Here is a 19,334-nt window from a genome sequence, read left to right as displayed (position 1 = left end):
CGTTTGGCGGATACAGATTTCTAAGGATGCCATTTGGAATAAATTCTGCAAGTGAAGTATTTCAGTGTGCAATGGAGCAAATTTGTCCGGGTTATCCCTGTCCCATAATAGTAGATGATTTATTGGTTGGAGGCAATGGTGAAGCAGAGCATGACAGAAACCTAAAGAAAGTTCTAGCTAGAGCACGTGAAGTAAACTTGAAGCTCAATCCTCTGAAGTGTAAATTCAGACTTCCAGAAGTTACCCATGTTGGTCATTTGTTCACAAGTACAGGCTTGAGACCAGACTCGACCAAGCAGACTGCTATTCTTGAAATGTCAGCACCAGATAATCTACACACTCTACAAAGTTTTCTAGGCATGGTCAACTATTTAGGCAAGTTTATACCACACTTCACTGAGTTGACAGCACCTGTAAGAGAGCTAACACACAAAAATGTTGTATGGTCATGGTTGCAACAGCACCAGAAGGCATTTCAAGACTTTAAGCAGAAAATTGCCACCCCACCTACAATAATACTGTGATGTGAACAAACCAGTTACTCTTTCCTGTGATACTTCAAAATTTGGTCTTGGCACAGTCATACTTCAAAAGGGCAGACAGAGTAGCCTATGCATCTAGAACACTTACCCAAACTGAGATGTAGTATGCCCAGATTATGAAAGAGCTTTTGGCAATAGTATTTGCATGTTCAATGTTTCATGATTATATTTATGGTCGAGCTATATAGATTAAAACTGACCACCAACCTCTAGTTACTATTTTAAAGAAGCCTATGCATTCCATTCCAGTGAGACTACAGAGAATGCTGCTCAAATTGCAAAAGTACAATTTCAAAATGGTCTACACAAAAGGCAAATTGCTTTATCTGGCTGATACCTTATCTAGATCCCCCAGAAATACTACAGAACAGCTAGCTGCAGAGAATTTTGACTTTGATGTGATGTCAGTGTGTAATTTTTCCACCACTAGACTTGATGAGTTAAGAGATAACACTCAGACTGATCCAGTTTTACAGAAGCTCAATCACTACATTAATGTTAGATGGCCATCAAAACAATCTAGTGTACCACCTGAAGTGCGAATCTACTTTTCTTACAGAGATGAATTGTTGATGGAAGATGGTATTATTTTCAGAGGTCCTAAAATTGTTGTTCCTGCTTCCTTACAACAAGAGTATATCCAGATTTTGCATCGTAGGCACCCAGGATCCACATCCACTAAGAGAAGAGCCAGAGAACTGGTGTTTTGGCCTTCATAACCAAAAGACGTTGATAAAGTACTTTCTTCTTCTTCAGTGTGCAAAGACAACCACTTCAGCTAAGTCTAGTTCCTGAACTACCTTGGTCAATCATTGCAACTGATATTTTTGAGTAGAACAATCAACACTATTTGCTTTTGGTAGACTCTTATTCGACTTGGTTTGAGATTGATCAACTACCTAACTTAACATCCACTGCTGTTATTACTAAGTTGAAACGTCATTTCTCAGTTCATGGTAGTCCCCACAAAGTTCTTTCTGACAATGGTACTCAATTTACTAGCCAATTGTTTCAGAAATTTGCAAAAGAATGAGACTTCGTACATGTCACTAGTAGTTATCAATATCCTCTTCCAATGGTCTAGCTGAACGTGCAGTACAGAGTACAAAGCAATTACTTGAAAGTTCAAAGTGTGACAATACCGATGTGTTTTTGAATTTAATTAATTTCAGAAATGTACCCCATGACAATATTCTAGGCTCACCTGCTCAAAGACTACCTTCCAAGCAAACTAGAACTATGCTGTCTATTACTTCCATTCTGTTGAATCCTAAACATAAGAACAATAAAATCATCAAGGCTCAGTTGTTTAAGAAGCATAATATCCAGAAATCTAGTTAGGACAGATCAAGCAGATTACTTCATCTGTTGAGGGAAGGAGAGACAGTAATAATCCGGACAACAAAAGGTTTTGATCGAATAAAACAGATTACAGGCATCTATGCCAAACCAAAATCTTACCTGGTGGACTCCGAAGGCATGGAATATAAGAGGAATCGTTGACTTCTTCTTCCTGTACCAGAATCACCATCACCATCACAACATTGTTTTTGTGATGCAGACTTTAAATCTAAAAGTGAATCAGACACTGTTCCTATACCAGAATGTGTTCAAAATCCTGATTCGATTCCAGAAAATGATCAGAACATTCCACAGGTCAAACAATTTGCAGAAACTGTTCGAGTTGCTAAATCTCTTTCACAATTTTGTATCACATGATATGGGCGAGTATCAAAGCCTAGTGTGAAATACGCGGCAACGTGGACTTTATTGCATATGTCAGTGTATTTAGCATTCTGTAATGCATGACAAAAAATTGCTTGTGATTTCTGCATGCCAATAGACTTACAGTGTCATATGATCTAATTCTCAAAGAGCGAGGATGTGATTGGAGTGCAAGTGATGTGTGCTGCCTCTTTAAGAAGTGTGTTAAAGCTTTACGTGAACATATAAAATCCCAAACACGTGCACTCCAGAGGGCCATTTTGTAAGAGCAGTCACAGTGATAGCATGCATGAGTACAGTTGCTAGTTTGTATATAAGTTAAAGCTAGTAACCTTAAGTAATAATGTGTTTGTATATAATACAGCTGTCTGAACAGAACCCATGAGGACTATTCTATTATTTCCAGAATGGGAGAGTGGCACACTTCATTTTCTAGTACTAGGTTTTTCTCACCTCCTTTAGTATCTGCTGCATGTTCTCAGAAAAAAAAAAAGTGTCTAAAAGGTATTAAACTTCGATCATCCAGTTAGCAAGCTGAACAGTTTCTAGATCAGGGTGTATCAAACTCCCCTTATTGTGTGAGTAGATTCTATTCCCTGTATTGTGTGAGTAGATGCTGTCTGCAGAGAAACTTGTGGTAACTGCCCTTGGTCAGACAGAAAAGAAGGGAGAATCACTGTTGCATTGGCCATAAGGGATTCACCACTACAATTTTGAAAAGTCCTTCTGGATCTTTAGAAGAACCACAGTAATCAGTGGAAAGGGTAGAAAAGCATACAGGAACATTCCCATCTACGCATGAGAATGCCTCTGTCTTCCAGGCTGATTGCAAGGAGTCCTACAGAATTTCTTTAGTTGTCTGAAAAGAGGCAAACAGGTCCACTTGAGGTATTCCCCACAGTTGGATCATTTAGTAAAAGACCCCAGGATGAATCTTCCATTCATGGGAGTCTAACGTGGACCTGCTGAGCTTGTCTGCAATAAGATTTTGCTATGATTGATTGCATGAAGCCTGAGCTGAAACATCCTCTCAGGCTATCCTAGCCAGTCTGCAAAGTGGGTAGAATCTGGTTGCCTCTGTTAGTTTATGTATTGCATGACTGTGGTGGTGTCTATATATGCTTTGCAGAGGTCTTGGGGACCAGAGATGCTTCAAGGCCTTCAAAGCATTAATAACAGCCAACATCTCTCTGACATTTATGTGCTTCTGCCTGTCTACTGGGTCCTACAGAGATTGAACTTTTACTCTTTCTGAAACCACTCCCATGCTGCGTCCAAATCATATGGGGTGACTGACTGGAGGGAGAGTCAGAAAATACAATGGTAGACCTGGATTGCAAGCTATCTGGTCTGCCCACCATCCAGCCTCCCTCTTTAAGAGATGGCAGAACTGAAATCTGAAAAGTCAAAGAGTGTAGATGTTGAATCCAGACTGATCTCAGGTACCATTATAGTTTTCTCTTGTGAATTACGGCAAAGGGCAGTATGATCATCAATAGCGCATACTCTGGAATCTGGAGAAACTCCTTCGCAGATGCCTGACTTAGGATGAAGAAACTCAGAAAAAGCAAACATGCCCACTCTTTCCAAGACCAAGTCTGACAAGCATCCCAGGAAAATCATTCTCTGAGATGGGATGAGAGAAGACTTCTGCAAACTGATTTGAAAACCCAGACTGAGTAAAAATTCCTGAACAGATGCTAGAGACTCTTGAAAGCTGTAAAAAGAATCTGCAAAACATAAGACAATCATTCAGATATGGAAAGATGTGAAAGCCTTAGAGTCTGAAGTAAGCAATGACTGGAGCTTGGCATTTTGTGAATACCCATGGTGCAGTCGAGAGTCCAACGAGTAAAAGGCAGAACTGATAATGTGAGCCAAAATCAGCAAATCCTAATAAATGCCTGAATTGCTTGACAATAGGAATATAACAATATGCATCTTTTAGATCCAGCTTTACCATGAAAGTTAGATGAGGAATCAGTTACAAGATTTTGAACTGGTAACATCTTGAGCTTCCTCACCTAGACAAAAAAGTTTAGAACAGAAAGAGCCAACAATGGCCACCAGGATACTTCTGGTTTGGGAACTGTAAATAATAACTGAATAATAACCTTTACTTAGGAGATGGACAGGCACTGGTTCTATGAATCTCTGAGCCAACATGTGCAGAGAAAACTCTGGTTCCCTGGTACATGAAGGAATCCCATGAAGGGAGGAATTGATTCCTTTGCCAGGAGTAGCCCCAAGGGATTACACCCAGAACCCAACTGTCTGAGACTGTCTTATGTCAAAATGGAAGATAAAGTCTCAGGGACTTAGAAAGATTGCTATGCTGGGAGGAAGGGGAGTCTAAACAAACAGTTAGCCATGCTGACTGGAAGGATTGTTGTTAAGAAGAGAATGCTTTTCCTTTCTTTTCTGAGCCTCTTTTCCAATGTTTCTTAAACCCTGATTGTTGGCTCTTTATTGGAAAAGGGGGCTGAGGAGGAGGAAAACTATTATTTGGTATGAAAAAGGAGCGTCGGAAAATATGAGTCACTCCTTGAATCAGCTTTCCCCTTTCATAACACTTCTTCAGTACCTAAGCTGCAGAAGGGCCAGTCAGTATCTCCCTATATAAAGGATAAATTAAAATCTCAAGATTTACCATCCTCAGAATGACTTTGAGAACAAAGTAAAATAAATCTCCTTAAAGTTGATGCAGATGCAGCAGCCTTAAAGGAAGAATCAGCTGTATCACAAGGACATTTTAATATATAACCAAGAAATACTGTACCAGAGTTAAGTCCAAACACTAAGAAATAGAGTAAAACTCATTGTAATGAAATCACAGTTAAGTGTTTTCATCCTTACAGCAGTCAGGACTTCATCAGAATTTACAAGAAACTTGCAATCTTCCATTAAACAATGTTCAAAAAGTCATATGATCAAAGCAATTTAACATCATACTAGAAGAACATACAGTATGTCAAAAAAAATAAAGAAATGAAATGAATAGTAAAAATATGTAACAATGTTTAAATATTATGTATTTTGTCATGTACAACATTTAAAGTTATAATTTTGCAGTTCTCAGCATCAGTACACTGAATATCGATATATTGTCATGAAGTCCTGGGAGTGAACCAGCGTCTAAGTTTAGCTCCCAAAGTAGTTCCATGTACTTGTTCCTGGTTTCCTGGGGATTGTCTCTGGTATTTATTAATAGGAACCTTGTCCAATACAAAAAAACTTAAAACTTGAAGTCTTACATATAAGGAAATGCTTGTAAAGTGCGTTCGTATTTTTTTATAGTGATGTCATGCATGTGCTCATAAATTCACCTTCTGTGTAATTTCAGTTTTTCCTCTGTAAAAAAGACACATGATAAACAGTTGGCCACATATATACGACCACTGATTCCACAATTAACGTGTTTACTAGATGTGTAGGTTTTGTTACCAACAGCAATAGTAATTTTACTTCCATCCAAAATATACTTACACTAATTTCTTGTCAGTCATGCTGATACTTTCCACCCCTCATTCAAACTTCTCTTTAACATTTTTGCCTCTTTTATATGTTATAAGTGGCTGATCACCCAAATGTCCTGCCACTTCTGGAACGTGGGAAAATATGTTCCAGACACACACAAATAAGAGCGATTCAAGAAATAAAAGAAGCAGTCCTGTTACAGACAGTATATAAGATGACAGTGACTAACACTAATCCCATTACATGTCAATGGAATGGGAATACACACTATTTCCTTGTGTCTAACATGACTCATATAAAGCAGACATGAAATGGATTATGGGAAAGAGAAACTCTTGAAGAAAAATAAGATCACATTGATATGTCAAGCCCCATTGTCAGCCATTTTGCAGAAAACGTATTCAAATTCTATAAGAAGCATTTAGAGTGATTTTGAGATGTTAAAATACCTCAGAAAACAGAAAGAGAATGAAAATAGATATTTTTAGTTGTAAGGTGGTGTTTTCCTTTAAAGAGAAGTTTGAAATAGGGGTGAAAACCATCACCATGACTGACAAAAAGCAGGGAACATACAAGTGTGTGGTTTACCACTAGTGTAAGTATATTTTAGAAGGCAGGAAAATTATTATAGCTACTGGTAACAAAACCTACACATCTAGTAAACATTTTAATTGCGGATATACTGGTCTTATATATGTGGCCAATTGTTTGTCATGTGTCTCTTTTTACATAAGAAAAACTGAAAGAACACTAAAGAAGTGAATTTAATACCACATGCATGACACTGCGTCAAAAAAGGATACAAACATATTTTACAAGCATTCCATTATATGCAAGACGTCTGGTTTTAAGTTTTATTTTTTTTTGGGGGGGCAGTATTCTTATTAATACCAGAGGTGGTCCCTGGGAACCCAGAACTGAGTACAGTGAACTAATCTGGCAGCTAATTTTAGACAGTGGTTCACCCCCAGGACTGAATGACAATATATCGACATCCAGTATACTGAAGCTGAGAACTGCAAAATTATAACTTAATCTTGCACATAACAAAATCCATGTTTAAATATTTTTATGTTGTTTTTCAGCATTCAGTATCTTTCTTTATTTTTTTATATATATATTTTTCTAGTGTGATATCACATGACTTTGATCACATGCCTTTCTGTTTATTATTTAATGGTGGATTGCTAGTTTCTTGTTAGTTCTGATGAAGTCCTGACTGCTCTAAGGATGAAACCTCTTAACTGTGATTTCATAAAAGGATTTTACCTTATTTCTAAATGTTTGGACACAGTATTTCTCAATTAATGATGTTTGCTGCTGTGCCTTCCACTTTTCTTTTTTTGGTTAACATTTTAAAAATATGTTTGTCACCTGAGAAACAACTGTCGCAGAAGCATTTAATAAATTCTATACTTTAGAAGGAAGGAAGGAAGGTTAATCATTAACTTCTACAGGTTCTCAGAAGACATGAACCAAAGCTTTCAATTATGAGCTTTACAGTTCAAAATCCAGAAAGTTAAAGTGCTAGAATACATTTTCTTCCCCAACTTATCCACTGCTTTTCCATCTTTGTCACAAAGAATGGTATTAGTTGCAGTGACATATTTAGCAGTAGCAGATTTAGACAGTGAAATGACTGTTGGGTCTGCTTTAAGATTAAAAAAACTGTTAGTTGTATATCTGGGGCACCTTATATAACCTGTCATACCTCTTAGGGCTGAGGGTTACCCCATCAGTAAAGCTTGATGCTGAGAGAAAAACATTTATCTAAAAGGGTAATGCAGGATGGATAGGTGCAGCTTTAGGTATCTGTAGCTGCAAAAAATCATAAAGCATTTTCTGTGTCATGGGAATTTCATTCTGATTCCTCTGAAACATCTCTTTCTTATTAGATAAAAATATCAGTGAAAGAAATGTCTTTAGCAGGAAAACCCAAAGCTATTCTGTCCCCAGAAATTGGAATGTTCAGACTGAGAATACACTCCTGAATTACATCCCTCTCCCTGCACTGACATCTTTTGACTGACAATTATGTTAGAATAAGGAGCTATTTTTCCTTTCTTACTAAAAGGTTGTGATGATGATGGAAAAGCAGTAATGAGTTATTTGGAAAATCCCAGCAAATTTGTCCTATCCATAGAAATAAAAGCAAGAGACTGGAAGCTTTTCTTACTACTTCTCCCTAAACAAAGACTGACCCTTTTGTACACTGATCTCAGCATCCACAACCACATCCTCACCAAGTGAAAACCCTTCACCTGCTCCTTCCACAGGTAATGAGAACAGTGTTTCTCCTTTGTCCACTAAGGGCATCCCTACAGCTGCAGAGGATGTGGTGATCCCCTGGTCTTTGCTGGCTTGGAAAGCTACATGAACATGGCTAGGGGAACAAATTAGTTAGTTTGAGGAACAACTGGCCACAACAGTGTCACCCACCAGTGGTTGAGACAAGGTAGGAGCCAGTCTGCCCCTTTTGTGTGCCAAGATAGTGTAACCATGGAGACTGATTACTGCTTCATTGATTAGCCAGAGAAGAGGTTTGAACTGTGGGTAGTGAAGCCTTGGGGAGTTGTTAAAGAAAATGCCAGACAACAAGTGGTTCTGAGGTACATAAACCACTAAAAGTCCCTCAACACACAAAAGTACAATAAATGTAACTGTTTTTTGGTCAAAAAATAAACTTTTCCTGACAAACATATTACACAAACACCAACATGACATCTTAAGTCACTTAACCAGACTGAGAGTGAAAAAGGTCCATGGAGCTCAGTGCACTACCCCAGTTAACAGGAAAATAAAACAAATAAAATGTAGAGTCCGTCAGGATTTGGAGTTATGATCAATACACTTAAAACAACTTTTCTAGATTATCATGCTTAAAATATACTTTCATCCATGTTTCACTTTATTTTGCCCATTTCCTGGAATAATAATATCTATTGGTTGATCAACTTCATAAAACAGGAGGGTGCATTTGTATGTTATTTATTATAAATTATTTGGGTTATTGTCCCACAGTTCTTGGTTCTCCAGTTTCGTTGCCAGCTGTCATGCCTTTGGTGTAGAATCTCCATGTCACCTCTTTGGTTTTGTGGGCCTTTACTGTGTGTCACAGTCTCTTCCCACATCCCAGAGGCATGCTGTTAAGTGAAATAGTGATTTCCAAATTTCTGGAAAGTGTGAATATGTGGTGCACATATGATTATCTGCATGGGTATCCTCCAATTAACCACAGTTCCACTCATAAATGGTTCTCTTACTTATACTTGCTGATTACTGGGAAAGACAATATATCACTTCCTTTCTTAATAGCCATTATTTTTTTTTTTTATTCATAGCAGTGTTCTAAACTTGCTTAACTAGTGATATTATCTTCAGTATGTTTCTTAAAGACTCTTCTTTCTATGTTTAGCATACCTAAAAGTTAAAACTATTAATTTATTCCTGGTATTTTATCTATTTTCCTTGCAGAAGTTGAAATGTCATCATTATGGTCTGTGTGTATGTCAGTACACAACAAATAAGAAATGTAAAAAAATATAGAACAGATGAGTAAAATTACCTGCACGCCACTATTTCCTGGAAATCCTCTTTGACCCTGTAATTTTGAATGAAACACGTTTTAAACATTTTATATAGAGAATCCAAAATAATATAACAGTTATATACATGTCATCATTTGCATGGCCCTTGTTTATATGAATAGCTTTTGGCACATGTGCTTGATTGCAGAGTTATTTTAAGCATTTAACTGAAATTTCTGATTTATGACAAAATAAGAATTTTAACTGGGCTATAAAAAAGAATGAAACCTTGAGCACTGCTTTCAGTTAAATTAAGAAGTCTAGGATTGTTTTACTATTTTCTTTACCGTAACATATAGATATTTACTGCCACAACAACATCAGAAGACAGCATGATTATAAGGACATGAGATAATACCGCAATGCTTATAATAGCTGTGCATGTGCAGTGGTGTATATACATACTCCTTTGCACACCATTCATAAGGCAGACTTCTTGAGTAAAGACACAGTAGCAGGGCAGCTCCAGTCACTTTGCGTTTATTCATGTTTTACTGTGAATGAGGCTTAAGTAGTTGCACAAGTGGCACTGAGGCTAGACTGAGAATAAAGAAGCCAAGTGCTTTCCAAAATCAGCAGAAATAAGTGAAGGAGGTGGAAAAAGGGGGCATTCTAGGAAGAAAACAAAAAGAAACCTCATGCAGACTGAGTGAGTGCATGACTAAAATACAGATAAACACGGGACAAATATGTATACAACCAAGGGTAATTTTGAAAGCCTTCATTTATAACATTACTTATTCAGTATGATAGGAAGTGGCAACATATTTTTTCATTGAACGAGCACAATGTCAGTGTGCAGTATATCAACCTACTAATATCAAAACTCAGAATGACAACACATTGTGCACATGTGCCAAGGATTACCTGTGAGCAGTTTCAACCAACAGCAAGTCTTTTTTGCAGGGGGTGCAAGCTCCATGCAGCCCCCACACTCCCTGCTAATTATATATACTAACTCTTAGATCACATAATCCTCAGGGAAAGGAAATACTCCCCTACCTGGGAACTGTCAATCTGTTGAACGTCAACCAGCTGTTTCTGTTGACCAAATGGTGTCAAGAAAACAGATGTTGACATTGTACCCTTTTGAATGGAAATTATACAGGTATATATAAAATACCCCATGAATAATTTTGCCTCACAGCCAACTAAAACAAGAAGGAGGAGACACCTGCAGAGGTGGCCATCATAGTGAAGAATAGTGAAGGTGGTGCTTAACAGTGCATGGAAGCAATTTTTTTTCCACGGACAAAGGGCTGAATTGAAACAGGAAGTGTATTTGCTCACAGTAACAGCATTTTAAGGATTACCAGACTGCATCACACATATAAAGGTAATTGAGCTACAAGTGTTATTAATTTTTTTTCTTCTTCTTGCAGCAAGAGGAAGAGGCTAGAGTACTGATCAGCTCAGAGTGTGGGTAAACATAGGACAATGCTGGTGTTCCTAGATGGTAGAAGCAGTGTAGGCAACTAAACACTGAATTCTGTGAAGTGATTAGTGTAAATTAGCAAAATCTTGCAAACTAGTTAATTTGTTAAAATAAATTGTTACCTGAAGAGTCTGTGACATCCAGAAATGTGATAAGGAAAAGAAAAAGTGTAGTAGAAGGGAGAGAAAGTATGAAAACTCAGAGGAAGACTGAAATCATTGTGTTGGAGCAGAACTGGGAAAAGCAGATGGTAACTGCAACAGAAGGAGAAAACTCTTTAGTCACCCAAGAAAGAAAGATTGATCAGAAATTTCAGGACTTCATCAATGCAAACTGTCTGAGCCAGCTAGTCAGCACTCCAACAGAATATTAAAATCCTTGACTAGGCCCTTCCCAATATGGGATAGATTTGTTCTCCATCAATCGCTGTATCCTCCCTGGTCAGATTGAACCACAAATCAGTCACATCACCATAAGACTGAAGCCAGAAGCATTCTCCAGTACCTTGGTATTCAGAGATTATGCAAAGGCGTATCTGCTAAAACTGAGTGATGATTTAATTAAATTTAAAATCCCCTTTCAACCTGATGACCCCACTGCTTATGTGGAATCCTTCACTGCCACATTCTATGCACATTTAAACCGATAGATACATAGATATATGTGCCCCCGTCTGAAGTAAGTATTATGCCAAATTTAGAAATAAACCTCTATGGTGAAAATCAAATATAAGCAAGCTCTATAATAAAAAAATAAACTCATTACGCAAAAAAATAAATTTAACTCTTTAAGATGCTAAAAATGCTGTTTACTCAACAGGGAACTTTGAACCCAGATCATATCAACCAAAGCCAGATATGAAGTAAAATAGCCATCCAGGTGATGGATAACCACAATGCATTCTTTAACTATATTAGAGAAAACTCAGAAACAATGTGAAACACCACATAGAGCTAAATGTAGATCATATGGAACAGACTTCCCATACATGTCAAGCAGAGCACCTCGCTGACCCTCTTCAAGAGAAACCTTGATGAGTGGATCGGAAACAGAGAATTCACTCCGGGGATAACTCCAGTGGCTCTACTTGACAGAGATACTGGGAACTAAGGTTGAGTGGCACTATGCCTCTGTAATCCTATGGCTAGGCTTGTAAAGGCCCCAGGGCCATTAGCCTAGTACACACTTATGAATCTATGAACCTATATCACATAGTCAGATTCAGATGAAATAGCTACTCTACCAGAAGAAAAATTTAGCTCAAACTTTACCCCTCATATATTCCTAGATGATATACCTGTATCTACATATCCCCTGTCATATCTCCCCAAAACGATTCTTCAAGGCACCACCCAAGGTCAAAAACACTATTTCAAAGGACAAGATAACATGCCAGGCAGCCTACTTATCAGACTGAAACAATACTTGTCAGACCCCCACAACAGAGGCTAGTCAATATCAGCCTCCAAACAGTCTTCATGATGGATGAATAGAGGAGAGCAACAATCATCCTGTTGCACATGGGTTGGGTGTCATCTGCCCAGGTAATTATAAACCAATAAGCCTGACCAGCTTCATTTGTAGGGCTACAGAAAGGATCATTATGGAGTTAATAAATAAGGACAAAGGTAACTTAAAGACTTATGACCCAAGGTTGTTCAGATTCATTAAAGGAGATCCTGCCTACTTAACCTGGTCATCTTCTTTGAGAAGGATAGTGATGCAATGGATGAAGACAAATCAGTACACATGACATATCTAGACCTTGCAAAGGTGTTTAACACCATCCTACATTCAGACATTGTAGATAAGCTCTCCTAGTTAAAAGAGGTTTAATCATTTTATTATACTCAGCTCTCATTAGGCTGATTGCTAGATAGAAGGCCCTTTCAATATGTACATCTCCAGACACCTGGCATAACTAGAATCACCTCAACACTTTCTCATACAAAAAAGGGGGCCTAAACCTTAAAAAGAATATGCAGAACCTCTCAATACTTTTCCCATCTTCTTGATATCATACAGACTACTAACAGGTAACTTCTGCTTTGCATACACAGCCTCAACAGAACCTAACCTGTCAGACCTGTTATACATTTACAAGTCTAACAGTAGCCCAGTCAATGGATCCCAGTCTTTTAGTCTTTTGCAACATAAACAGGACCTGTTGGATGATAGGTATATACCACAGAGAATACCACTCCTATGGAACCATTTTCCACTCTGCATAAAGCAAGGACTTACAAATTTGGTTGATGTAATCGATGTCTCTCTATAAAAGAAGGTTGTGAGATGGTCATTTATGGAATGGCCTCTTTTAACATAACTAGTTACTTTAACTGTGAAACCAAAGGGGTAGTTTATCTTGCTACATGCAAGGAATGCACCATGTTTTATATTGGCAAATTTGAAAGAACCTTAAAAGAAACAACAGGCAACCATATCTATGACATGAAAAGGCAAAATCCAAATAACGCATTATCTGAGCATGTTTGCCAGTATTCTAATGACAGCTTTTTATTCAGATCAAAGAGAAAATAACATTTAATCTTAGACGGAGAGCATGAATTGAATGACTAGAAAGTAGAGAACTATTTTCACAATTAAAAACTAATGCCCAAACTCCCCTGGGGCAATGAAGTCTATGATGGTTTAAGATCAAAATAATCTTTAAAATTGTTTACTCTGTAATTTTTTTATATTTTTAATCATTTTTATATTTTATATGTTTGATGTCTACAATATTTTATCTACATGTTATATTTAACTGTTATATTTAGTGGTCACAATATATTTTGTGTTGCTTTTATGTGCTATCCTTAAAGAAGGTCTTGGCACTTTAAATACTTTTAGTCTAGGTTTGAAATGATGTAATAAATCAGATGGTGAAACAGAGGTTTCAAAATGAGAACTTGGAGAATGTGTAACTGTTCTGAAGAAGTCCTGTTTCATATAGGGGATGAAAGCATTTAACAATCAGTTTATTTTGTGTGTTTTTTAGTAAATTACATGTGGAGTGGAGCGTGTTTTGCCCCTGAGTTTATTTACATGAGAGTGGTGTGTTACAGTCCTCTGGAGCATTTTTTATTTGGTTATCAGTGTTTGGAGGTGAAACAAAATGCACATGTGTGGTTTCAGGTAAAACAAGGTGCTTCACATACTCTATTCAAATGAAATTTGGATGACTGGATGGAAAACCATACATTTACCCCTGCCTTAGCACATATATCCCTTATGGAAAGGGGCAACAAATAAATTTCCCAACATATTTTTGTTATTTCCACCACTGCATTATTCATAAATAAAAGGCTAGGCTTCTTAACATCATCAGAAATCAGTAGCCTAGTATCTACCTATGAACCTATAAATCAAATGTATTCTGAAATTTTTAAGATAAATTGGTACTAGTTGGTATATAAAGTAGATATAAAAAGTGTACACACCCCTGCTAAAATGCTAGGTTTTTGTGTTATAAAAAAAATGAGACCACAATAAATCATTTAAAAACTTTCCCCACCTTTAATGTGGCCTATAATCTGTACAATTCAATTGAAAAACAAACAAATCTGTTAGGAGAAAAAAATATAAAAAATAAAAAACATACAATAAGTTGGTTGCATAAGTGTGCACACCCTTAAACTAATACTTTGTTGAAGCACCATTTGATTTAATTACAGCATTCAGTCTTCTTGGGTAGGAGTCTATCAGCATGGCACATCTTGACTTGGCAATATTGACCTCCTCTTTCTTGCAATAGTGCTCCAAATCTGTCAGACTTTAAGGGCATCTCTTGTGCACAGCCCTCTTCAGGTCACTCTACAGATTTTCTATTGGATTTGGGCTCTGGTTGGGCCATTCCAAAACTTTAATTTTCTTCTGATGATGCCATTCTTTTGTTGATTTGGATGTATGCTTGAGGTCATTGTTGTGCTGAAAGGTGAAATTCCTCTTTATCTTCATCTTCATCTTTCTAGCAGACGGCTGAAGGTTTCGGGCCAAAAGTGACTGGTATTTGGAACTGTTCATAATTCCCTCCACCTTGACTGAAACCCTAGTTCCAGCTGAAGAAAAGCAACCCCAAAGCATGATGCTGTCACCACCATGCTTCACCGTGGGGATGGTGTTCTTTTGGTGATGCAAAGTGTTGTTTTTGTGCCAAGCCTACCTTTTGGAATTGTGGCCAAAAAGTTCAACCTTGGTTTCATCAGACCATAACACATTTTCCCAAGTGCTTTTGGGAGACTTGATGTATTGTTTTGCAAATTTTAGCTAGGCTTGGATGCTTTTCTGTGTAAGAAAAGGCTTCAGTCTTGTAACCCTACCCCATAATCCAGACATATGGAGAATATGGGAGATTGTTATCACATGTAGTACACACCCAATACTTGCCAGAAATTCCTGCAGCTCCTTCAGTGTTGCTGTAGGTCTCTTGGCAGTCTCCCTGACCAGTTTTCATCTTGTCTTTTCATCAATTTTGCAGGAATGTCCAGTTCTTTGCAACGTCACTGTTGTCCCATATTTTCTCCACTTTTTGATGACTGTCTTCATTGTGTTCCGTGGTATATCCAATGCTGTGGAAATTTTTTGTACCCTTCTTCTGACTGATGCCTTTCAACAATGAGATCCCTTTGATGCTTTGTATGCTCAATGCGAACCATGGCTTTGGCTGTAGTAGGCAACTGACTACATTTCAGGAAAATCATACTAGGACAGCTGAACTTTATTTGGGATTAATCAGAGTTTCTTTAATTGATGGCAATTGTGTACCTAAGACTGAATGCTGTAATTAAATCAAAAGATGCTTCAACAAAGTATTAGTTTAAGGGTGTGCACACTTATGCAACTAGCTTATTGTACGTTTTTTATTTTTTATATTTTACCCCTAACAGATTTGTTTTTCAATTGAATTGTACAGGTTATAGGACACATTAAAGGTGGGAAAAGTTTTGAAATGATTTATTGTGGTCTCATTTTTTATATCACAAAAACCTAGCATTTTAACAGGGGTGTGTACACTTTTTACATCCACTGTATATAGTGAGAGAAACAGCAGAAGACTGCAGGAAATAGAAAATGTTTTAACAAGATATTCAGAGTCAATAGTACATATGCAAACTGTTGAAAAGGAGATGAAAGAAAAACAGTGGAACAAAAATTAAAATCTGAACACATGGCACAGATACAGGCTATACTTGAGGATAGGTAATGCAATGACAGCTAGAGGTTTACAGCAGTACTACAAAAAACGGAAACGAAGGCCTTCAAAGATTTTATGACAAAATGCTTCAGCAGGTTGACTGGACTTTTATTGATGACCTTAAAAAAGAGAAACACATAGAACAAATTTTACACTGTGAAACTGAGAAAGCAGCCATTACCTATACTGAATAAACTGCATCAATATTAGCTAAATGAAGCAATCCTTTCTATCTTTGTGGAGGAAGGGAGCAATCGTAAAAGTTAAAGACATAAGGGTTTACATTCATAATGACTTTTTATTACAATCACAAACTAAAATGATTTTCTTCCCACCATAAGACTCTGCAGAGAAATTAAACTTAATTTTAAGTTGTTATATCCTGATTAACCTCAAGTCTTATATCCACTTGGATTAAAACCGACACAGTCCCCTGACAGGTGCAATATGAAATGGCAAAAAAAAGAACAAAAGCTGGAAGAAGGAGAAAATGTTTGGGCACTAGTAATTAGCCAAGAGTTAAAGAAAAGTCAGTGACGGATACTTCAAGGGACATATTTCTTGAAAAGCCTTTTCTTGCTTTCCAAAATGAAATGGTGGATAAAGCAAAGCAGATGAAGCAGTTTTCAGAATACCACAGAGAATACCACTCCTGTGGAACCATTTCCCACTCTGCATAAAGCAAGGACTTACAAATTTGGTTGATGTAATCAATGTCTCTCTATAAAAGAAGGTTGTGAGATGGTCATTTATGGAATGGCCTCTTTTAACATAACTGGTTACTTTAACTGTGAAACCAAAGGGGTAGTTTATCTTGCTACATGCAAGGAATGCACCATGTTTTATATTGGCAAATTTGAAAGAATCTTAAAAGAAACAACAGACAACCATACCTATGACATGAAAAGACAAAATCCAAATAACGCATTATCTGAGCATGTTTGCCAGTATTCTGATGACAGCTTTTTATTCAGATCAAAGAGAAAATAACATTTAATCTTAGACGGAGAGCATGGATTGAATGACTAGAAAGTAGAGAACTGCTTTCACAATTAAAAACTAATGCCCAAACTCCCCTGGGAAAATGAAGTCTATGCTGGTTTAAGGTCAAAATAATCTTTAAAATTGTTTACTCTGTAATTTTTTTTATATAAGGGAACTTTGAATGTGAACATAATTAAAAAAAAAAGATTAATGTTTATATGGCCAAGGATGTGATAGTCTTAAAATATGAACTGAATGCTGAATGATGCATTACAACCATTGGAATCTGTAAGTACTAGATAGAAAATAACTAGTCAATTAATTTAAATGTAATAATATAAGTATTATATGTCAAAATTTCACTTATAAATGAAAGTTTGTGTTTAACTGAATACTATCTGGGACTTATACTGCACACTGTTTGATAAAAAGTCCATGTTTCCAAATTACAAACTGCTCTTATGTTACTTTTACTTTTACTGAATGTACTATTGCAGTGCCGAAGGAAGGAGGAGAGAAGTAAATAACTGATGAATGAAAAAGGAAATTAATATATTACGTGATGGAAACCAATAGACAATATTTTATAAAATTAATCCTGTTAATGTGTCTGTTAGGAATAGGAATGCATGCAAAATAAATGAGATAAGAATGGTGACTGAAAAGAGGCTAAATAGCAAGATTCACAATAAATAACTAAATAAATAAATAAAACACTAGAAGCACTAACTAAGGGAAATTTGTTGAATAACTGTGGTTGTTTGGTATAACTGAAATATAAAACATGCACACTGAAAGGTATTTTAGAAACAATGAGGTCTGTAACTACCATTGAGAAAATACTTACTATAGGCCAGCAAGTCTCAAGAGCTCTTGGAAAGTAATTTTACCTTCCTTGACAAGCTCAGCTAGTCTGCAAGTGGGTGTAGTCACTGAATCTGGATAGCCAATTTGACCTTTTAAAAATAGCTACAGCATCTCAAATAAGTACTAGCTATCTAGCAATACAATCATGAGGGGACAGCTTCAGAAACACAGTGTTGCAGGCAATTACTAAACAAGTCAGTGATTTATAATGCCTGGTATTGTGCCCAACTGAGTGTAAAAGATAGAAGCATTGAAACCAGCTTTACATGGCTGTTTGTGCAGCGTCAGCTCTATGGCTTTGCAAACGTTTATATAGTTAGCATGTTATTTATTTCTCCAGGAAGGAAGAAACTGTACCTTTTAAAATGAGATCAGGTTCATTTGAGAGAATACTACAGAAAAATATATAAAAGGGTACAAAAATGATATAAAACAGTCTATGAAGGACATGTTTGTAAAAGACAGAGAAAGAATATAAGTTAAACAGAATAAGATATCTTACCATGTCTCAATTTGATTTATTGCTTTGGAATATAAATGGGCTTGTTGATAAGAAAAAAAAATCAAGATAAGGTACTGACATATTTGAAATTGTAATTTTAAAGTAATAATGTTAGAGAAAACACATCTAAATCATAGAGAACATAAAACTTTTCTAAAGAAAACTTCTAAGAAGGATTGCTTTACTGGAACAGAAGGAGATCAGAAGAAATGCTTCTTATTAATAAATAAAAATATATAAGAATAAAGACTGAAGAGCAAAAGAAGGGCAGGCAGGGAACATGTATAACGGTGAACGGTTACTGGGAGTCGGTAATACTTATTCTGGTTGCCGTAAATATTTTACCAAAAGCAGTGAGACAGGATATAAGGAATATTATGTGTGAAGTTATATCCTTTCACCAATGAGGTAGCAGGAAAGTGGAACACTACAGAAAATAAAGACAATGTCTCTGGAGTGTCAAAATACAGGTTGTGAGTAAATACTGGGAGAAATATATGCTTTTATTTGAGCTTACTTGTATACTGAAACTAAGGCAAAAAAGAAGTAAATATACAAATTTTCAGTGAAACATAGTTCCTGGGTAAGATTAGATGGAAGGTACAGAGTACTATAAAATGGTCCAGTTCATGAAGAAACATCCAGTGACAGTATCAGTCCATTCCCCTATACAAATTAAGTTTTGTAAGCAAGTAAAAGTATATTGTGATAAACAGTGGCATTTGCGACTATTCTTTCTGAAAAGGAAGACATTTAATGATTTGGGTAGATCAAATATTACTGGTACAATAGGTACCATAGTCTCCTCACAGTCTGAGGTTCCCTGGTTCAGTTCTTGGCTGGGTACCTTTGGAACAGAGTCTGCATGTCATTTGTGTTTTTGTATGGATATTCCCTGGATGCTCTGGTACCCTCCCATATTCTAAAGAAATGCAGTAAGTGGATCAGGAAATGCAATTTGCTCGTAGGTATAAGTGCATGCATATGTGATACAGAATAAAGACCTGGAAAATGCTTT

General features: G+C 36.7%; 1 protein-coding gene across 1 annotated transcript in view; it reads right to left on the bottom strand.

Moving 5' to 3' along the window:
- LOC122796926 (collagen alpha-6(VI) chain-like) overlaps positions 1 to 19,334 on the bottom strand; it is a 1,619,258-nt gene that overhangs the window by 304,495 nt on the left and 1,295,429 nt on the right. Inside the window, exon 31 of the mRNA XM_044065693.1 lies at positions 9,310 to 9,345. Within this exon, the coding sequence (XP_043921628.1) occupies positions 9,310 to 9,345 (36 nt within the window). The remainder of the gene's footprint in view (positions 1 to 9,309; positions 9,346 to 19,334) is intronic.

Source organism: Protopterus annectens, chromosome 3.part0, assembly GCF_019279795.1.
Source record: "Protopterus annectens isolate FY-2018-M chromosome 3.part0, PAN1.0, whole genome shotgun sequence".
Taxonomy (NCBI): Eukaryota; Metazoa; Chordata; order Ceratodontiformes; family Protopteridae; genus Protopterus; species Protopterus annectens.
The sequence above is the reverse complement of the archived record's forward strand: the minus strand, read 5'-3'. Positions and strand labels throughout refer to the sequence as shown.